At 60.1% G+C, this 21808-nt stretch overlaps 4 protein-coding genes and 2 non-coding genes across 6 annotated transcripts; 3 read left to right on the top strand and 3 right to left on the bottom strand.

Moving 5' to 3' along the window:
- Positions 1 to 29: 29 nt before the first annotated feature.
- On the top strand, positions 30 to 1159 carry VTJ83DRAFT_4274 (uncharacterized protein; the record flags this gene model as incomplete). The annotated part of the gene is made up of 2 exons (XM_071010745.1): positions 30 to 191; positions 305 to 1159. The coding sequence occupies 2 exons, from the start codon at positions 30 to 32 to the stop codon at positions 1157 to 1159; spliced, it is 1017 nt and encodes a 338-aa protein (XP_070865724.1).
- Positions 1160 to 1703: 544 nt separating this feature from the next.
- Positions 1704 to 1794, top strand: VTJ83DRAFT_t109. The gene has a single exon. It is a non-coding gene; the product is annotated as a tRNA-Arg (tRNA).
- Positions 1795 to 2031: 237 nt separating this feature from the next.
- Positions 2032 to 2115, bottom strand: VTJ83DRAFT_t84. Its single transcript has one exon. It is a non-coding gene; the product is annotated as a tRNA-Arg (tRNA).
- Positions 2116 to 2445: 330 nt separating this feature from the next.
- VTJ83DRAFT_4273 (uncharacterized protein) lies at positions 2446 to 3304 on the bottom strand (the record flags this gene model as incomplete). Its single annotated transcript, XM_071010744.1, has 2 exons — positions 2446 to 2755; positions 2868 to 3304. The coding sequence occupies 2 exons, from the start codon at positions 3302 to 3304 to the stop codon at positions 2446 to 2448; spliced, it is 747 nt and encodes a 248-aa protein (XP_070865723.1).
- Positions 3305 to 4052: 748 nt separating this feature from the next.
- On the bottom strand, positions 4053 to 5270 carry VTJ83DRAFT_4272 (uncharacterized protein; the record flags this gene model as incomplete). The annotated part of the gene is made up of 4 exons (XM_071010743.1): positions 4053 to 4286; positions 4399 to 4879; positions 4937 to 5156; positions 5255 to 5270. 4 exons carry the CDS (start codon positions 5268 to 5270, stop codon positions 4053 to 4055), a joined length of 951 nt encoding a protein of 316 aa, XP_070865722.1.
- A 12963-nt stretch (positions 5271 to 18233) lies between these two features.
- Positions 18234 to 21393, top strand: VTJ83DRAFT_4271 (uncharacterized protein; the record flags this gene model as incomplete). Its single annotated transcript, XM_071010742.1, has 3 exons — positions 18234 to 18582; positions 18652 to 21179; positions 21250 to 21393. 3 exons carry the CDS (start codon positions 18234 to 18236, stop codon positions 21391 to 21393), a joined length of 3021 nt encoding a protein of 1006 aa, XP_070865721.1.
- Positions 21394 to 21808: the final 415 nt, after the last annotated feature.

Here is a 21808-nt window from a genome sequence, read left to right as displayed (position 1 = left end):
TTCATACTCGCTGAATTTCATCATCCACCATGGCTTTCACAATGCACTCGCATTCGGGGCAGTTCTGCCCCGGCCACGCCAAAGACCAGCTCGAGGACATTGTCCAGCACGCCATCAAGCTGGGATTCAAGACCATGGGCCTGTCGGAGCACATGCCGCGCACCGACGTTGCCGACCTGTATCCTGAAGAGGTGTGTGTGCCTCTCAGTCCCCACGCACTGCTCACCCTCTTTCCCCCTTTTCCACCTTCCCCTTGACCAAAGACAACACACACTTACACGCACGCGCGCACGCACACGCGCAGCTCCTCCCTTCCCCGCAAGAATCCCTCGCCGCTCTCGCGCCGCGCCACCAAGCCTACCTCGCCGAGGCCGTCCGCCTCCGCGACGCCTACGCCGACCGCATCCACATCCTCGTCGGCCTCGAGACCGAGTTCATCCGCGCGGCCGAGTACGCCCCGCTCGTCCGCGACCTCGCCGCCCACCCGGACGTCGAGTACGTCGTCGGCTCGCTGCACCACGTGCGCGGCGTGCCCATCGACTTTGACAAGAAGATGTACGCGGCGGCCGTGCGGGCCTGCCGCCGTGGCGGAGAGGGGGGCGAAGGGGAGGAGGAGTACGAGGACGCCGAGGAGGAGGCGCTGTGGGCGACGTACCTCGACGAGCAGCTCGCCATGCTCGAGGCGGTCCGGCCGCGGGTGGTGGGACACTTTGACCTGGCGCGGCTGCTGAGCAAGGAGCCGCAGAGGGACCTGCGGACGGCCTGGGGCCAGGGGCAACAACGGCCGGGCGGCGACGGCGTCTGGAGCAAGGTGCTGCGCAACCTGGCGGCGGTTCGCGAGTACGGCGGGTGGCTCGAGTGCAACACGAGCGCGCTGCGCAAGGGGTTGCCGGAGCCGTACCCCAAGAGGGAGATCGCCGAGGCGTGGCTGGCCATGGGCGGCAGGTTCACCTTCAGCGACGACAGCCACGGGATCGCGCAGGTGGGCACCAACTATCTCAAGGGGCTCGAGTACTTGGAGTCGCTGGGGGTCAAGGAGGTGTGGACGCTGGGGCGGCAGCCGGCCGAGGAGGGGGGCAAGGGGAAGCTGGTCGAGAAGGCCGTGCCGATTGAGGAGTTTCGGGCGAGCCTGAGACTGGGGGAGACCCAGTCAACATGACGAAGCTGGGTTTGAGCGGAGAAGAGGCCGTTCTCCCCGAGACCTTATTCTTCGTCTGCTTCTTCTCAGAGCCCTTGTTTGGTCTTTGAGGACCATCGCGACGCGTGGGTAGACAGACGTCTGTGAAAGCAGCTCATATGTTACCGGTGCATTTTCGTCATCCCTTACAAGTCCTTATGCCCTTTCATGACCGCTTTTGTTTTCTTCTCTTTTTTTTCCCTGTACCAGGACTCCTCGACTCATCCCATGCCCTCTCAGGGGTTGCCCGGGGATACCTATCAACTATCCAACCATCCAACTAACCTCACTCGTTGGTTTTCAATGTTGTTTTCTTTGCTCTTTCTTTCCCATCAACACCTGACGACCCGTACATGGGACCGTGATTCTCACCAAACGATGCCTAGACAAGGGAGCATGAGCCCTAGGGAGAAAGATCCGAAGCCCCGAAGTCCCACGGAGCCGACGTCTCCACCACACAACCCACCCTCTCGTCAAAAAAAATAAACCCGCACGCCGCCATCGCTCTCCAACAACATCCGAAGCCGGTCCGCTGGCTCAATGGCAGAGCGTCTGACTACGGTTCCTCTCGGGATCGAGTAATCAGGAGGTTCCAGGTTCGACCCCTGGGTGGATCGAAGATGTTGAGGGCGCAAGTCTCCTCAACAGCTGCTTTTTTCGTGTTAGCGAAAGGATCACAATAAATATCACCGGTTCATTTTTTTCCCACTCGCCTTCTTGTTTGAGCCTGTGTTAGTAAGCCCAGAAAAAAACCACCGAGCATTCTGGAATGGCCAGAGTGCCATGGAGGGGAAAAAGGGAAAAACATCAACACCGAAAACTAGTAAGAATAAAAAAGTTACAAAAAGGCAGGCCGATCGAGATGGGACTCGAACCCACAACCTCAGTCTGAATCCTTCAAGTAGGAGGACCACACGCTACCATTGCGCCACTCGACCTGGAACGACTGGTTGCAACCAGCTGTGATGCGGTCCCTGAGGACCCCAACCCCCTTTATCTTGGCACTCACCCAGTGCGTCAGCACGGCTCATCGTCCACTTCCCCTGTCCTGCTACATGAATCTTCAAGCGAAGCTATTCGATGCTTCATGTAGCGGGTATATCATCATGTCATCTACCCACTCAACAAACCATTGAGCTGGCCTCTCTGGGCCAACGTTGCTTCCCCAGAGGATATCCCTTTTTCTTTTTTTGTACAAGCATCCCTATCCAGTGGCATGCGTCACTTTCACCATGCTCGAGCTCGACGCTTCGACGTCGCTCCTCTAATTATACCTTCTTTGTCTCCCCGCCCTTCCACGGCAGCATGCTCGCTGCGTTTTCCGCATTGAACCCCATGCACACGGCCGTGGCATACCCCCAATCATGGCTAATGCTGATCTGCGCCATCTGGATCCGTCCCTTGTTGTCGTCGCGGATAATCGCCACAGGTGCCTCGCCCGTGAGCGAGTCGAGAAGAACAGGCAGTTCCGGCGCCCCAAACATGGACTCGGCGGCCTGCGCGCTGAGGATGAGCACGTCATGGAACCCGAGATGCAGGTGCGGATGCGCTTTGAAGGCGGCTTCTTTGGCGGCGAACCTGCGGGCAGGGCGTCAGCGTGCCGGTCCAAGGTGGCTTCGGGATGGGGACGACGGAAAGGAGCGCGAGGAAGAGTGACAAAAGAAAACAAAACGGAAAAAATGCTCTTTACCTCCCGGCCATGAAGGCCACGGCCCGCCGAAACTCGATCGACTCCTTTGGTTTCCTCTTCTCGCCGTCCTGCTTTTCAACGAATTCTAATGCTCCCTCCTCGTGGTTCTCCTCGCGGTTCTCCGCGTGGTTCTCCTCCCCCTTCTTCGCCTCTCCCTCTCCCGACTCCTCCTTACGGGTAGTCCCCCACCGCCAATCCGTCGTCCCACAGCCGGCTTTCCCCCTGGAGCCGGCCTCCCACATCATCCTCACCACGGGCGGCGCAAAGGCCACCTCCGGGGGCGTCAGCACGCGGCGCACGAAGCGTGAGGGTGTTGTCTGGGGCATGCGCAGGATCCTGGCGATGCGCGGGATGCGGCAGATGTCGGTGCCGACATGGAAGGGGAGGGGGAAGGGGATGATGAAGTTGCCCGGGGCGCCGCGGAATGGCGGAGGCATTTTGAGGGGGGGTCAGCGGGGGCGCTGTTGCAAGCGTGTGACTTGTGGTGGTGTTCTTTGGCGGGGTGGTGGTTAACGAGGGGTGGTAGTGGTTACTGCGTATGTTGGTGGGCTGTGTGTGTGGTGCGGTTGAGGCGCTGGAGGGAACCGGACGAGATGGGGTCTGTAGGAGCCGAGTGAGAATGAGAAGAACGGCAGGAAAAATTGTCCCGTTGTGGATTGGGGTAAAGGTTGTCCAACTAGTTGATCCTACAGTTCCTCCGTCCGCCGGCTGGGCTTTGTTGTTTTAAGCAACGTGATGAGATCCGGTCAAAATGAGTTCTCAAAGTGTCTCGAGCACAGTGTGTGTTGTGACTTGGTGGTTGTCGGGGCTTATCGATAAGCACGCTTGGGAATTGAATTGGCTTGGGATCGCAGAACCGGGAAGCCTTTCTCATTGGCATAATGAACTAACATTACCCTCACGAATCCTATCAACCGTATGTATGTCCCTCCATGCCGAGCATGGTACTCTGCGAGAAACGTCACGGTCTCACTAGGCAATCCTAGCAATGCCAAAACTATAAAGAGATTGCAAAAATCTAGGTTTCTCCCCCCAGCCGTCCCTCTTCAAGCTCGTCCCGGTCTCCTCATCCCCTCTTCCCTTCCCTTCTCACCTTCCTACCTATCGCCACCCGCGTCCGTCCATATCATCTCTTCTCCAACCTCGACAGCCCCTCTGCTATCTGTCTTCAAAGCCGTGGGCAAATTACCTTTCTTGGTTGCGGGCATCAGCCAGCAGCGGCGCCCTCTCGCCAACCTGGCTGGGCCACGACACCTGCATGCCAGCCCACTCGGGCAAAGCCACCACAAGGGAGAGCAAAAACAGCACGCCCATGATCGTGAAGCCAAAGATCCACTGCAGCGCAATGATCTGCCGGAGGAACTGCCCGACGGCGAGCGCTGCCGTCAACACGCTGAGGGAGAATCCCACCGTATAGTCCTGGGTGGTTGTTGTTGTTGATGGTCAGCGGCCCGTCATGCAAAGGAAGGTCCGGTTCCGGTCCCCGGGCATCCTTGGAAGCAAGATTGAAAAGAAGAGGCTGCGTAGGTACCTTGTAGAATAGCAAGAAGAAGGATCCATAGCCCAGGATGCTCCACACCAAGACGTTCGCCAGGATCCTCGCCAGCAGGCTATTTTGAAACGGCACCATGATGGCGCCGTTCCAGTAGATGGCCACAAACGTCCACGCCAGCGGGCCCGACACGACCGGCAGGTGGATGGTGACGAGGCGGAGGAATGCGGAGCCCCGGCCGCCGGTGGGCGACGGCGGCCGCCCGGCCTCTTGCTCCAGCTCCTGCTTGGTCGGCCGCGTGGTGTGGCGGAAGTACAGCGCGCTGAGATTGACAAAGTTGGCCAGCAGGACGATCTCGGCCAGGATGAAGCGCGAGCGCACAAAGAGCGCGACAAAGGCCGAGTGCAGCAGGTTGTGCACGACGAAGTGGCTACCGACGGAGCACGCCTCGTGGGCCGTCTCCGCGTTCGGGGAGAAGAGGCGGGCGACGTAGCCCAGCTGAAGGACGAAGAGGGAGATCCTGCGGAGGGTGAGCGTCGGCATGATGGCTGGCAAAGGAGGGTTGGAAACAACTCACCAGTAGACCGAGGTGATGATGGAGTTCAGGGTGAAGCCCGAGGGGTGAGCACCGTTCTGGTCCCAGATGGTGCGGCCATGATGCTTGCCATGGCCAGGCGGCGCCTCGAAGGTGTAGTGGACGGTGAAGGCGACGGCGAGAGCCCAGCTCACGACGGTCAGGAACCTGTACCACAAGATGGCGCCTGCGCCATGCGACTCCCTCCGGGCGAACGGGTTGACTGTTTGACGTCAGCATGGACCCGACAACGAAAAGGTGGTTGTCGTTATTGTCCTCCATCATTCTCGCGAAAGATGGCATTGATGATGCTTGGCGTACCTTGCTGGAGGTTCATTGGAAGTAACTAACGAACGCGCCCGCGAGACTGTCTCAGTGGTCGTCTTGTTCTTTTTCTGGGTCCCAAAGAGCGTCAGAGTGCGCGAGGGAGAGGAACAAAGCTCCAAACTTCCTGTCCTTCGCCGGAAGGGTAGGAGACCGGGCAGCCGGGCAGTTCGCTTTGCATTCCCTTCCTTGAAGTGGACTTGTCAGGCGGGCGCATCATTGCGTCATAGGCGAGCTCTCGTCCAGGCTTTTGCCCAGTAATAGCACCGAGTTCACGGCGTGAAGGCCCGAGTCAGCTCCATGTCGCCCGAGTCGGATTCATGCCGCCCAACCCCTTACCTCTCTTTCTCTCCGCGACAATTAAGAGCTAGCTGTCGATGAATGTTAGTAATGCTGCAAGCCAACATGCTATTCCAGCTTCTTGACTCCCTGTTCCTGGGAATAGTAGCTTGGTACTACTGAACCCGGGGGGGGGGGGGGGGGGGCGGGAAGGGGGGCTAGGATGGTTGTTTCGACATGTGGCGAATGTCTTCGGCCAGCCCCTCTCTCGGCTTCAAGGATGCCGCGCAACGCTCTATGAGCGAGCCCTGATTCCGTGTTCCTATGCCAGCCATTCCAGCCTGGACCAAAACCAAAATAATAACCAACAACGGTTGGCTGCGTCGAAGGTGATGGCCCTCTCCTGGAATTGTTCCGGGCTGCTGCGGCCAGTCGGGTACGATGTTGGAGGCTCACCAAACCGAGACTGGATGTCGACATCGAGGATCGTACAGTGGGGTCGGGATGCGTCTCAAAACTCGGTCCTATCCGTTGACGACCGTCCTTTTGTGTTGACCATCTCGTAGTAGCCGTTGCTTATGTCGATGTTGAGTGGTCGAACCGCACCGAACTCGCTGAAGCATCTCGCGCCTTCGCTGCCTCTTGTCCCCATCCTCGACGCCCATTCACCCATCTCGATTTCCCAACGTGATACAGGTCATGTTGTCAACCAAGTTTGTTGATTATGGGAGCATGCCGAGTGGCAAACAAAACACTCGTGTTCGACGGAGGGGAGAGCCTGCTCTTGTCTTGTATCTTTCATCCTCCGCCTTCGACCTCGGTTCTCATGCACCACTCCATCCCCTCTCCACTCGGTCCGCCCTCCTCCGACAAGGACCTCATCAATACAAGGCACGGCCGCGTCTCGATCCATCGTCGGCTCATCAAGCATAGGTTTAGCCAAATCCAGTGAGACAATGGCATCTTCACCAGCATCAAGTAAACGGCATGACATGGCATGGCGAGGCTGAAGAGGAACACCGTCCAGTTCAGACAAGACCATCATTCAGCCTGCAAGGCTGCGATGAACTCCTTCCTTGCCGCCCAGCACCCAACACCCAGCCGCCGGCCATCCCTGGGGCCAGGACAAGGCACTCTGGCTTCTCTGGTCCCTCCTCGCCACACGCTCTAGCCACTTCCCCTGAATGCCCTGCCAACCACCCTCCTAGCCGCTAGAACGGCCCGTGTCTCCTGGTTCCTTGGCTCGGTCTTCCCCTCCCCTCTTCTGACCACACCCCCCTTGAGCACGCCTCGATCCCTCTCTTCCTCCTTGTACATGTATCTCGCCGTCCCGTTGGGAACACACCACCCCGTCACACCGTCAGAAACCAACAGCCGGAAGTTGAATCCTTCTCTTTGCTGACACCGAGACACCGAGCGAAGCAGCGCTTGTTTTCCCCCGTGATATCCAAGGAACAGAGCCTTCCCACGGTGTGGATGCTGAGGCCTAACCGCCCGCTTTGGTACCCCGTGTGGGAGGGAGGGCATGATAGCCGGAAGCCTTCCCGCCCACACCTGAGACTCGGCCGCCGAGAGACGGGAAGTCACCCGCCCCCCTTTCTATTACCCAGTCCACGACGACAAGGAGGAGGAGGAGGAGAGGACTGTCGGTGGCCAATCTTCCTGAATCTCGTATGCAGCCTCTGCAGCTCTGGTCCTGCCCCTGCCCCTGACGTCTCGGATCAACTTAAGGGGGTTAAAATCCCCTTTCGGAGGTCCATCTCGATGCCCTCGGCATCATAATGAGAAGCCCGGCACCAGTTCAACTCAGGGGGGTGCGAGGGATGATGGATCACACATCATCCTTCGGGCGTTCTCGTCCGCCCAGCACCCATCGCCTTGCAGATTGAGACTCTGTCACATTCACCCGCACACACACTTTGTCCTCGCATCGGCATCACATCCCTGCCTTTCTCCGCTGGTTCCTCGCTCCCATCAAACTCTTTCGGGTCGTCGAAGCGCCCTTTCTCTTCGTACCCGGCCTCTCCAGAGTTCACCCCACATTACGCGGCTGCGGACGACGGTGTCCCTGTGTCCCTGACGCCGGATGGCGCGATCAAGCTGTCTTGTAGATGGATGAAATGAAAGGCTTCCTGATGCTCAACACAGCAAGGCCTGCCCCTGCTCTCCTGTCCATCCTTCGCATGCTGGCACCACACCCACCCGCCTTGATGCACAACGCATGGCTCGATGCCGACGCAAGTGCCGGCGCCATCCGGGCCGATCTCGCCAGAGATGAACGACTGGAGATCTGCAGCATGCGGAATCCCATGTCTCGCGGCCTGCGCGGCGCGTTCCCGCATCTCCCAAGAACTGTGTTGGAGATCGGGCGTTACGGTGACAGCTACATCCTCCTATGCTACGTAGCCTGGGCCAGCCAGCCAAAACACACCCCCTGGTGAGTGTGTATGTATGGGTATGTATGTATGTGTATGTGTGAGCGTGGTGGGGAGAACGACGGAATGAAAAGCCAGGGTCCATCGTGCGCATGGCTCGGGATCGTGGAGAAATCCACATCCGCGTGGCAAAGACGGGATGCCGAGGACAGCAGACGGCATGACGCAGGGATGAAGGGGAGATAGGGAGGACGAGGGGTCTGCCTTGGGTGGGGGGGGGGGGGGGGAGGAGGGGATGGACTACATGCGTCGGATTTGACGGTTGTTACAGGAACCCAACACAAGTGGCCGGTGTAGCTGGTGCAACGGAGGGTATATGACATGGGAATTTTCATTTTTCTGGTTTTGACCCCGTCATCCCGCTTGGAGACTCACGGCTAGAGGAGTTCCATCACAAAATATGGTGTCTTGAGGCTGGTGTGCCCGAGGTAAGGCGCTGCCAAACCAGGTAGAAGTCTTCGGCCTCCCCTTTGTTATCTAGCATGAATATGTGGCTTCATCACCATGGCCATGATTTGAGCCTCTGTTGTGTATATACTACAGAAATCAGGGACAAGAAGACGAATGCTTGGGACGGTGTGAAAAGAGGCGCCGCAAAGACAAGGGAGCAGGGTACAACCAAGAAACAGGATCCTCAACATGATGGATGTAGAAGCACATAGGAGGGGGGTGCCAACAATGCATGCATCATACCCATTCGCAAGCAAAGCCCAGTCCAGCCAGCGGTCACGACTGTACGAGAACGAAGCCAGGGAAAGCTTACGTGACAGAGATCGCTCATGCTATTGTGATCTTGTCCGCTGCTGCTCCAATAGACGGTCGAAAGAGTCCCGACGGATGAGGGAGGCGTAGAAGGACAGGAGAAGGGCAGTTGGAAGATGATAGGCTGGGTGGCCAAAGGGATCGACGTCTGGAATGTTCGTGGCCAGGCAAAGCCGGCCGCTTTCTGACGGTCAGGTCATGTTAGACATGGACGGGAAGAAGACGCAGCATCCCCCCTACCTTTGCCGTCCGTCCCCTTGTCTTGTTCGCCGATATGCTACGTATGCTAGGTAACAATTCCCATAAGACCTCAAACATATACCACTTGGACCTGAGCTAGGTCTCTGGCCTCAATCGATGATTGCGAGATCGCAACTCCCCCTTTTTCTTTTGGCATGTCCCCTCCCCCCCTTTTCTCTCTCTTCCCCTGAACGCCAACAACACCACCCGCGCGCCACGACCAAACACGACCATTCTCCCGCAAGCTCTGACCCCTGATCCTCAGCGATCCAAGCTCGCGGGAAGGGCGTAGCATCACCGGGCTTGCTTGCAGCCTTGTGGAGGCCGGCATTGGATCGACATCCGGGACCATCTCAAACACGGGATCGGATCTTGGGGGGAACCAGCACCGTCGAGAAGGCCCGGGGCGTGCGCGCTTCTCGAAGGATTCCGTACCCGGCCGTCCGTTTGTGACCGGATGGGGAGGCAAACCGGGCGAGGAGCGAGGAAGCTTGGTGGAGGTCAAAGGCCTCGAGGGGTGGTGGAATCAAGTACCTAGGTATCATGTTGCCAGGGAAGCACCCTAGGGGTCCTGCCCGGTCAGACCTTGCGGGTGTCAAGCTTGCCGACGACAACCTGTCGGCCAGGTACACGCTTTGTTTCCTGCGGCGGTTGACGGGAGACCAGCACGCCACTGGCAAGGGAGGGTTCTCATGGTGGCGGTGGGGCGGGATATCATGATTGAAGACCACCGCAAGCGAGGCAACGTTTCTGAGAGGGGGCGTGTTGTGTCTGCGGCGGTTGCGTTCAGGGAAGAGGAGACCAGTGACCGAGCCGTGGCCAAATTCTCTCTCTCTCTCTCTCACACACACACACACACACACACTCTCTCTCTGCATGTCCCTAGACACATCCTCGATCGGAACTGCAGATGTGCCTGCAGCCGGTCCGGTCCTGGCGGGCGGCGGCAGCAGCAACAGGATGCAGCAAGCATTGCCGGCGCCATGCCGAGCCCGGTATCATCGGTGGGAGCCTCGGCGCAACACCATCACCACCATCGCCACCGACCAAGCAACCAAGCAACCAGCAACACGCATGGAACAACCTCGCGACCGGAACAGAAAACCTTCTAGAACCCCCCCTGCCGTCGTTGTCCAGGCAAACCCCAGCCACGATCTCAGTCGATAGGGGCGCCGGCCAACATAACGATGATGCGCGGTCCTTGAAACACCAAGGAAATACACCCCGTTCAATTTTTGGTGGGCGGGTTTGTCTCTTTCAAAGCCCCAAGATGCTCACCGAGCAGCTCCAACGAGGAAACACCCCATCCATCAGATACTCACGACAGAGTTCCGAAACTACACGCGCAACAACAGGCCGAACAAACAGCGGATGGGGGGTACGGACGCTTTGTTTGATCGTCCCCCACAACCGTCGAACGGGATTGCCTTTTCGTGACGAGCATCGGGATGTGTTCATGCCAACAACGACAACCCCTCTCCGACCCCCCAGCACGGCCGGTCGCGAGGAGGGGATCATTGCGGGGGAGAACCCTGCTTTTACGGCTCTAATGTGCCGTTTCCTGTCCAATCCTCGAAAGGGTGCTCGTTGTTTTGACCAAAGCCACGCGAAACAAGCCCCCTCCCCCGGCGGGCAACAGCCGCCCGCCACAGCGACGCAGGCCCGAACGGCATGCCGCAGCACCCGCAGGAGCACAGGTGCACTCCAAAACGCAGACTGTGTCAGCCCCGCGCCCGCCGAGCCCGGGTGCCGGCCGGCACCCGGCTCGGGTGGGTTGCCTAAAGCCGGTCAGCTTTCTACGGCGTCGTCGCTGCGATTGGTGCTAGGCTGTCGTTTATTCGGGAGGGAAGGGAGGGGGGGGGGCGAGGACGGCATGCACTGTCGGGTGTGCTATAGCGCGTTGACTGTACATCCTCAAAGGTCACAATGCCATTCCCGGCTCCCGTAGACAACGACAACCACCTTTTCTTGGAGACCTCGGGACACGGCTCGGTCGGCTCGGGAGAGATGCTTGTGCCGCGGCGAAGGACCCGGGTCACGCCAAAGATAGTACGAGTAGGATGTCGTTCTGGTGGCTGGCCGCCAAAGATAGAATGCAAACCTGCAGTCTTCCCTACCGTGGGAATCTCTCCTATCACCATGTAATGTTGATAGCCGACTAAGCGCTCCTTTCCCCTTCGAGCTTCTGACCAGGTCCATCCCTTTCATCACCTGCGCGCTATAGTCAACGATGCCTCTTTGGTCGAGGCCTGGAGGTGTGCATGGGCTTGCGGGTCAGCGGATCATGGTACTCCCGCAGATGAGACGTCGATGCTGGCGAGTCGCGCTGTAAATCGAGATTCCGGAATACAACCCACTAACCTTGTTCCCCCGCACGTCAGCTTTGACTTAAGCCCTGGGGATCTGGCAAGTGCCGCGGAGACCGGCTGATGAAATGGGACTCAAGCCGGAGCTCGCTCCCGCATCCAGCCCTCGCCCAGTGGACCCGGCGAGGGGGCCTCAAGCACCGGCTAAAGTCGAACAGACGTCACTAGTTACCGGGCTGCGAGGTGTCCTAGACTATGGTGCGTCTAGACATGGCCGTAGCATGCTGCCGCAGCATGGTGCTCGACGCCAGGACGAGATCTTGAAGGGCCAGCACCAGCCGCCTAAACGAACCACGCGCGCGCTTCGCTAAACATAGCAGAGAGCGAGCGCCCTTCCAACCGCCAGGCATCCGTCACAGCGTGGCAACCCTGAGGGTGGAGATGCTCCAGCAGCCTACGTATGGATGGGTGTGGTTCCTAGAGGCAACACGTGCCTGCTCGGGCAGCCCATCCGCCAGAGTGTCCTCCTTTGACGTTCGTGTGAAGCTTTGCTCTGGACGCGCCGGCCAGAGGAGCTCCGGGTCGTTGTCACACCGAATGGAAACTCGGGGCGACGTCAAATATTGTCCGAGAATTGCAACGCAACCTATTGCTGCAATAACTTCGGGTCCTCCAGAACGCTGTGCGACCATGGCGTGCTGTGTGACAAACCATCAGAGAGAACATATCAACGCCATGCCTTGGATGCAATGCTTGCAAGTCGGACAAGATCGACAGCCATGGTATGGCGAAGCTCCTTGATGACGCAGGCTTCTCGGCAGGTAACTTCCGCTCTGGAACCGACCAGGAAGGGCGACAAAAGGATGCGGTATCCAGTCCTGGCACGTGGTTCTGTCATGCACGCATGCCTCTCCGCTTGTCCGACCTGATCAACGCAGAATTCGAGACCTGTGGCCCTCAACCGATGCCATTGGCAAACCGCCACAGTGGCGTCCGCTAACACAAGGACGGGCGTTGGAGATAGATGGCACTGTTCGTGGTCAACCATGGCGGCTATATGGGGTTACATCACGCCACAGAGCCTGGACCAGGTTCTCACTGCGTCGTACCTGCCTGGCTGCCTGCAGGTCAGGGAGCACGGTGAGCACGGCTCCCGGAGGAGTCATGGCCCTCTCCCGTCCCTCCTTCGCACGCCTGCTGTATACATAGTCCATCGAGCAGTCCGGGAGCTCTGAGCATCCGCCGGGCTCTCCGCGGCTGACCGCGAAGGTGACGTGCGACGAGAAGGAGCCGCATAGAGCGCGCTCTTTGCCCGCATCGAAAAGTAAGATCTGGACTGATGACACATAGGACCGATGGCATCAGGGCGGGGGCGGAGATGGGATCCTGGCTGGTCGCCTGCTACAGTACTGCCGAGCCTTGGCCTTGACGCGTCTAGCGAGAGCCGCCACTCACCGCGAAAGGAAGGTGACCAGCGTCGCGAGTCGATACGGCGGCGCTAGCTGGCTGGGGTTCTGTATAGGGGGTCGCGGTGGAAAAGCGGTCCCCATCCCGGAGAATACGACGGGGTGGCTCGAGCAGAATAGATTGACCCCGGACCGATCAGCACGGCTTGCGTCCTCTTCAAGGAACGTGAAATGCAGGCCTCGCCCCAATCGAACGTGGGGTATGGCAGCCACCAGAGCTCTGTCGCGCTGGCAGGCTTGGTGGAAGCCAGGGCTTGACGTCGTATTCCCTCTCGGCAGCTGAGGCTGGGGTACAGCGGAGAGTTTTTGTGGCCGGCAACTACCGATGACACCTCGATGGAATGCTCCCCCGGCCGCATTGGTGGCTGGCCGTTGGCGGTGCTTCCGTGGATCGAAGGGTTGACACGGACGGAATTGTTGCGCCTTTCACCAGAACCAGTCAAGCAGGTGAGCCAGAAGAGGCATGCATCGCCCGTGGTTGCCAGGTTGGTCCTGCGGAGGAAGGCTTCTGGAAGGTGAACCGATTTGGAATCCCTGCTCGCGTTCCAGGAGCAGGGCGAGCAAGGCGACGAGGGAGAGAGAGAGCTCTATAGTAGAGGGAGATCGGGCGAGGCGGGCCGTCTGTCGATGCATGGCTGGCGACAGCTCGTCCATCATGGAGTGAAGACCATTTATTTCACGCATGCCCGGCGCCCGAGCTGAAGTGCCGTGCTCACCATCCTCGCGTCTCCAGCTGCTCTGTGGATGGCTTTCTCGTAACGAGGCAGAGGTCAACGAACAAGACCGGTCACCCGCCCCACCCCAAGCCAAGCCAGGCTAGGCTGGGGGGTCAAAGGCGGACGGGGTTTCGGGGAGCGCCTCCAGACATGGGACGGCCAGCGAAGCACCGATTGGACGGCTGGTGAAGCGAACCACAGATGCTGAGCGCGGCGGCCCAGGGGGCCGGCGGATGGGAGGTGCAGCAGCCTCGTCGACGCGTATGCAGCGATCGTGGTGTGCATGTGGAGTTTCGGACCGACGGCCGCTGAGGAACTACGCAACGACGGCCAGGGTGGCTGCCCCGGCTTTGCCAAGGCCAAGACGACGCCATCGGCGATCTGGTGGCGTTAAAACGGTTGCGATGCTGGTGCTCGAGGTTGAACTTGCGGCTGAGCGCGAAAGGGAAAAGGCAGGACGGCAGGAGGCCTGGTATTTGTTTTCAACTTGAACTTCCAGCACTCTCCTCGTCAGGCTCTGGCCGACGACGGACGTCATGACGAGGATGGGAAGGGGATTCTGAGGGCGGGCAGAGCGGCCAGGCGGACCAAGAAGTGCCGATTCGGCGGTGGGGGGGTGGGGGGGGGGGGTGGTGGGCATGCCCAAACCGAAAGTGGACAAGCAAGAGCGAGGAGTTCCGCGCCGACAATTCCGACGCTACCAGCCTTTTTTCAGCAACCTCGCTGCTGAGCGCTTTCGACGTGCGCAGGTGACTGTGCAAGGTCTAGCAAACCCGGTCACGCTCCGTCTGGGCCGCAGCTCGAGCCAACAGTTGAGAAAACCTAAGCCATTTGTGTTGTGCAACGCCGGCGGGGAGGTTGTCCGGTTTATACTGTGGCGCTTTGCGATGCATGTGGAGCTTTCAAGAGTTGTTGCCACGGCGAGAAGGTAGCGTCCTCTCACCCCTTGAGCATCGTTTGGCGTGTCGTTGGGGCATGTATGTAGGCGTTGGTGATCCTGTTTTGTTTCCCTCGAGATGTGTTTTGCCGAGTACCCTGGGAAGACAAAACGTCCTCGGCCGGCTCGGAGAGGCCGTGGCTATCCACTGGAGCTTACTACGCAGTACGCAGCAGCCCTCAGGACGAGCTCCTTGGCTTGATTGGTTCCGGAGATCAGATTTGTTTCAAGTCGCACCAAGCGCCGCGGATTGGGCGGACGGGAGCCTCTTCCACCACCGCCGCCACCCTCCCTCGCCGCTTTCTCGGCCGATACTTGTTGACGTAAGGGCTCCTCCATCTTGGCCTGCCGTGCGAACCAGAGGCCGAGTCAGGCTGCTGATGGCAGGCTTGATGAAGCGATGCTGCTGATGCAGTATCGTCCGTACAAGGCAAGTCGACATCGACTGCATGCTAGGTACGAGACGCCTGAGGCTAGTGCAGGCAATGAATAGGGGCCGTACCGTAAGCAGGCCAGGCCGGGCCATGCCAGATTCATCAGAAGAGCGGTGTTCTGGAAGACTGCAAGGCTGTGAAACAATGATTTGCACCAATGCCCCGTGGCGTTGACTTCCGGGTGATGGATTTGCTGGTTGTCAATGCTGCTTGTTCATGGATGGATTCGGAGATTGCGGATGCCGTTCATGGGGTGCGTCAAGAACAGGGCAATCCTGCGTTTTCATTCCTCGTGACATTCATTGGACGCCAGGCAACGGACAGACCGGTTCCTGTTCCTCCTGCCTTTTGGAGCCATCAAGCAGGGAACACCGTGAACTAAGGAAAGAGGCTCTCATTCTCTGGCCTCGCAGTTGTTGGTGTTGGTGATGGTGTTGCTGCGGCTGCGGCTGCTCCTTCCGAGCTCACTGTACATACTGCGTACACCAGAAGAGAAAAAAAAATCAGCTTGCATGCACCAATTAAAAACCAACCTACAGCAAACACAAAAGCTCCACACGCACACAACCCACAACCCTAAAGAGCGATGGACGAAATCTTGGCCTTGGACCCTTGCCTTCGGGCATGTGCCGTTCTCCATTCTTTTTCTTCATTCATCCTCGTAACAAAACTCCACAACGACGCCGAGGCCATGCCACGCCAACCAGTTGTGGACATGGCGGGCATCAAGTGGGTAAAGCCAAGCCAGCATCGGCAGCGCCGATCTTGCTGGATTTTTGCTTTGCCTTGCCTTCCTCAATCATTCCATTTCTTAACTCAAAATTCTTCAGCGGGGGCATGATCGGCCGACCACCTTACGCAGCACACACACCCCAAACAGTTCGGCGTTCGAGCTGCCTCCACAGATCGGCCTCGGATACCGAAACTAAAGCTACGGCGCTCGGTTTGGCCATCTCGCCTCCGCATTCTGATCGTTTAACGTTTAGGTCACGGTGTGGTCCGACGCAAACATGGGGTCTCTCGCTCGCTTCGTGCTTCCGTCTCGAGAAGCACATCCGCTATCAGTACGACAGCACGCAGCACACTGTATGAACCGCTGCGACGGAATAGCAGACGTGTTATAGCACAGCGGATCTAGAGCGGTAACGGCCATCTGCGATGCGGGCCCCGTGCCCGTTCAGTGCGCCGCACCACTGATGGACGCGACTGGGGGGAGGGAGGACCAGGGCCAAAATAGAGGAGGGGCTTGCGGTGCAAGTGCAAGCATGCACGATGCGGCGGCATCGACATGGCCCAACGCCTCCGGCTCCTTGCGCTCCTTGTTCGCTTGAACTCGGCGCCAACCAGGCAGGGTTGGCTCGTCCTCGACGCATGACATGGCATCGCAACACATGTTGACCGACAAAGGATTCCCACCTCCCCCAGAGTCCAGCTGGTCCGCTCCGCTCCGCGATGTCACCAACCCCAGGTTTTCCTCACCTTGTGTCCAGTCGTGTGATGAAAGGAGTTCACACAGAAAGGGGAGGTGGCCCAAGGCCCTCTCGGCGACACTCGGCGCGGTCCATGACCATCGCCAAGCCCACTATGAGCAGGGATGTTACAATTCCGCAACGTCAACTGCCAGCTTTCCACACGGCAGCCATGGGCTTGTTTTCTCCGCTGCTTCTAGCGCGCGCGCAACCATGGACAGAAGGCGTCTCTGTCGGGGGTTCGGAGCCTTGCTCGAACCCTCCATCCACGGTGGGGCTCAGTCAGCCTGCTCGGCGTGTTGTGCATTTCTGCGCCGTTTGGCTTGGTTCTCGTCGGTCATCCTGCTGCTTCGGTGTTGGCGTTGGTCTTCAGTCCCAACATGTCCTGATTCTGGGTACAGTACCGGACGGGGGCTCCCGGCGTGTCAATGCCACCCGCTCCGTGAACCGCCAACATCGGCCGAGCTGCCCTTCTTCTCCACCATGAACCGGCACTGGCCACCCCCTTGTCCGATGGGTCAAGTCTAGTCGGGCCCAGCCTTCACGCCGTCTGCTGGCGGGAACGCAACGAAAAGGTCCATATATCCTCCCAGCAGGCCCAGACGAGGGCGGATTCCCCAGAAAATCCGCTGTCATCAGTTTTGCATCCCACGCTGCGCTGTCCCCGCTCCGCGCTCACTCGCTTTCCCCTCCCCTCCACGAACACGACGCCTCCCGTCCCGCCGCAGTATATTGCCTTCGCAATCTAAACTTGATGCTCTATATTGTGCTGGACCAGAAACCTCCCCACCGCGTCGCCAATCGCAGCCGGTCCCGTCCATAAGCTTTCTCACGGCTCTCCTGACGTGCATGCACGCCGAGCCGAACGCACGCTCTTCGCTCGCGCCTCACGCACTCAAGCTCGCACACCCACGACAGCCAGGAACGCCGCCATAAATTTACCAATTTCGTCACCTGTTCGAATCCGGCATCCTTTGACCCTTCTGGCAGCGCCTGTCTCTTCCGGCCCCCTCTTCAACACTTTCCGGCACTTCAACAGGAACACGCCCTCACGACGCTTTTCATTCAAGGGGCTCGGAAAGGCCTTGACATCCACGGCCGGCACATCTGCAACCACTCGAGACGACGGAGCCGTTCGTCTTGTCGGATCCGCCTCCTGTAGGTGCTAAGCTCTCTTCCACGGCCCTGCCAGTTACTCGACAGGGTGTGTGTTTTCCCTCTTCCTCCCCATGCCGCCCTCCCCCTGCCGGCTGGCCCGCACCCCACCATCCGCTCACACCCTTCCCGCAACCTTGCACCCCTATGTACACCACACCCCCCCCCCTCTCCCCCTTCCCTCCCCTTTCTACTGTGTACTTCCCGCCCCCCTTGTGGTTCACATCCAACCCCCCCCCCCCCCCTCCTCCCCCGCCGTACAGTGTTGGGGCTGCAGCCATCGTGCAGGTTGACCTCGCCGCTGCCGTCTCTCTCATATCCGCGCGGATCCCCTCCCAGACTTCTGGTGTCCTGTCAATGCTATTCCAGCACCACCATTAACGATCAGGCCCTGTTGCTGACCTTACCCCACAAGGAAGTTCACCTCGGTCCGTGTGACTGCCGTCCTTCAGTTCTGGTTCCGGTCGCTCTCGCGGGAATCCCTCTCAAGGCGGTCTTGTCAAGAGCGCGGATATAGAAAGCTGTCACATCCCCAGCATACACGCCCTCTACGGCTGTCACCCGTCATCCCGTCTCTCCCCCTCCGCGGCCTAGACGTTGCAGCGCTTCAACCAACTGCTCTCACTCGCTCGAAGCCGGACGGCCACCACCTTCACATGTTCTAATCCTCGGGGTCTTGACGACCTCGTATACCAGTAACTAATACCCGCCTGCCACACGCCCACCGCCCGTACACCCCCTCTCGACAACGACTCGGGTCAGCGAACGCCAGACAAGATGTTATCGAACCCGCTTCACCGTTTTTCGCCCTACCACATTCCCTCCACCACGCTGTTGACCAATGGCCATGTCCCGGCCGGCCACCTCCACGCGGCGGCGGGGCTTGACCCATTAGCCCCGGGATCCCACTACGCCCTTCAGCAGCTCCAGCAACATGTCGGCGTTCACAACCCTCACCTCGCCCGGGCGGGACCCCAGCCGAAGCACAGGCAGCACCCTTATGGGCCTGCCGCTCGGGCTGCCGGCACCGCGGGGCCGATCCGGAGGAGAATCAGCCGGGCGTGCGATCAGTGCAATCAGCTGAGGACCAAGTGCGATGGACAGCACCCCTGTGCCCACTGCATTGGTGAGCGAAGCCCAGCCCGCGTCCTTGGTTATGCGGGAACGCGTTCCTTCTAACCGTCCTATCCTGCAGAGTTCCAACTACAATGCGAATACATTCGCGAGCGCAAGAAGCGCGGTAAGGCGTCGAGAAAGGACCTGGCCGCCCAGGCGGCGGCGGCGGCTGCGGCGGCGGCCCAGAACGGCAACAAGACGGAAAACCAGACGGGCGAGAACGGGAAGCCGGCCGAGAACCAAACCGCCACACCGACGACCACCAAGCCGACTCTCACCCTGAACACACAGCAAGCAACAGCCGCCTCGGAGAAGAGCATGACGGACGCGTCAGAAGAGACCCTTCGGGGCCAGAGGACAGGGAGCATGGAAACCCTGGGCGAGATGAGCGCGCACCCGGGCCACATGTCGGGGCACCCGGCGAATTCTGATCACCACCACCTCGACAGCCCAGCGACTCTGGATCTTAACGGGTACGCGGCTGGGATGCACCCCGCCTACGACCGCCAGATGGGAACCCACATGATGGGCGGGCCGGCCGCCCACAACCCCTACGGCGCCGCCAACGCCCAGGGCGCCATGTCTAACTATCCAGACCTGCCCTACGCGATCCCAGCGCAGAGCCCGACGGGCTACGGCCCGGGCCACGCCAACGGCTTCCGCATCGCCAACAGCCCCCTCAGCGCGTATCCCATGGGCGGCGAGGCCGCCTCGCCAGGTGGCTGGATGAACATGTCGTCGCCGCCGCCTCAGTTCGCCTCCCACGTTACCGCACCTCCCCCGAACGCCGCCGCCTACCCACATCCCGCCGCCGCCGCCGCCGCCTCCGCCCAGCTCCGGTACCCCGTGCTGGAGCCGCTCGTGCCGCACCTCGGCAACATCATACCGCTCTCGCTGGCGTGCGACCTCATCGACCTGTACTTCTCGAGCTCGTCGTCGGCCCAGATGCACCCCATGTCTCCGTACGTGCTGGGCTTCGTGTTCCGCAAGCGCTCGTTCCTGCACCCGAGCAAGCCTCGCCAGTGCCAGCCGGCGCTGCTGGCCAGCATGCTGTGGGTGGCGGCGCAGACCAGCGATGCTCCGTTCTTGACGAGCGTGCCGTCGGCCCGCGGCAAGATCTGCCAGAAGCTGCTCGAGCTGACCGTCAGCCTGCTCAAGCCGCTCATCCACACCCCATCCGAGGAAGCGTCGCCCGTGTCGAGCCCCATCGTCGACGGCGTGGCCCTGGGCGGCCTTGGCGTGGCCCTGCCCGGCTCCATCAGCATGGAGGCCCTGACGAGCGAATCCGGCGCCTTCGGCGCTGCGGGCACCCTCGACGACGTCGTCACCTACATCCACCTCGCCACGGTGGTGTCGGCGAGCGAGTACAAGGGCGCCAGCCTGCGGTGGTGGAACGCGGCGTGGTCGCTGGCGCGCGAGCTCAAGCTCGGCCGCGAGCTGCCTCCCAACGCCCCGGCGACACGCCAGGGCGGCGCCTCGGATGAGAACGGCGAATCCGGCACCGCCGGCATCCCGGGCGTCATCACCGAAGAGGAACGCGAGGAGCGCCGCCGCATCTGGTGGCTCGTCTACATTGTCGACCGCCACCTCGCCCTGTGCTACAACCGCCCCCTCTTCCTGCTCGACATCGAGTGCGAGGGCCTGTACCAGCCGATGGACGACACCGACTACCAGAACGGCAACTTCTCGGCCTACACGACCGACCCCAACATGCTTGCCGCCGGAGGCGCCGGCACCGATGCCGACGGCAACGTCATCACCCCCAAGACGCGGGCCCGCGGCCCTACCTTCACGTGCACGGGGCACAGCATCTTTGGATACTTCCTGCCGCTCATGACCATCCTGGGCGAGATTGTCGACCTCAACCACGCCAAGAACCACCCGCGCTTCGGCATCAACTTCCGCTCGTCGCGCGAGTGGGACGACCAGACGGCCGAGATCGCGCGCCACCTCGACCTGTACGAGCAGAGCCTCAAGCAGTTCGAGCAGCGCCACCTCAGCCTGAACGCCCAGGCGCAAGCGGCCGACGAGAAGGCTGCCGAGGCGGCCGGCGTGCCGACCGCGTCCTCAGCGGGCAACACCACGGCGGCGACCACCACCAACGGCGCCGCCACCGCCTCGACCGACAGCAGCGCTCCCGCCGCGGCCACGGGCGACGTCATCACGGCCCAGCCCGGCACCCCGGGAGCCCACAGCGTGCACAGCGCCACCTCGGCCAGTCGCATGAGCGAGAGCGACATCCAGACGCGCATCGTCATCGCGTACGGCACGCACGTCATGCACGTGCTGCACATCCTGCTGACGGGCAAGTGGGACCCGATCAACCTGCTGGACGACAACGACCTGTGGATCAGCAGCCAGGGCTTCATCACGGCCACGGGCCACGCCGTGAGCGCGGCCGAGGCCATTAGCAACATCCTCGAGTACGACCCGGGGCTCGAGTTCATGCCCTTCTTCTTTGGCATCTACCTCCTGCAGGGCTCGTTCCTGCTGCTGCTTATCGCGGACAAGCTCCAGCTGGAGGCGAGCCCGAGCGTGGTTAAGGCGTGCGAGACCATCATTCGGGCCCACGAGGCGTGCGTGGTTACGTTGAACACGGAGTATCAGGTATGTTTGCCTCATCGCTTACGCTCTCCGTTTTTTGGCTTTACGGAGCAAATGCTAACTCATTCAATAGCGCAACTTCAGCAAGGTTATGCGCAGCGCCCTGGCTCAGGTCCGCGGCCGCGTGCCCGAGGACCTCGGCGAGCAGCACCAGCGCCGCAGGGAGCTGCTTGCGCTGTACCGGTGGACTGGCGACGGGACCGGTCTGGCCCTGTAAAAGAGGGGTTCCATTCCTCTTTCCTGTTGTCCATACCACTTCCGTGTCTTTGTTTCTCTTTATTTTCCTTTTTTCCCCTCTTACTGTATGTGTGTGTCTGTGTGCGGATGTGCCTTGGAGGGTGGCGTTCGGGGCTTGATTTTGCTGCGAGCTTGTGTTTTCCTCTTGGGTTTCTGTGGTGTTGTCAAGGTCGTTCCAAAAAAACCTTCCCCCCCCCCCCCCCCCCCCCAAAAGGACAAAGGAGCTGGTTTGTTGTTTCTTGTTGCTTGATGGGCATGCGGCGCGCAAATCCGGTGGTTGGAAATGGCGGGTAGGCAAGCGGGAAGGTTGGTTACCCTAGGTAGGCGTGGATATGGTGTTGGTTTGTTTTGTTTCCGGATCGGAATGGAATGATGGTGTTTCCAAGGTTTCGCTC

Source organism: Remersonia thermophila, chromosome 4 (assembly GCF_042764415.1).
Source record: "Remersonia thermophila strain ATCC 22073 chromosome 4, whole genome shotgun sequence".
Lineage (NCBI taxonomy): Eukaryota > Fungi > Ascomycota > Sordariomycetes > Sordariales > Chaetomiaceae > Remersonia > Remersonia thermophila.
The sequence above is the reverse complement of the archived record's forward strand: the minus strand, read 5'-3'. Positions and strand labels throughout refer to the sequence as shown.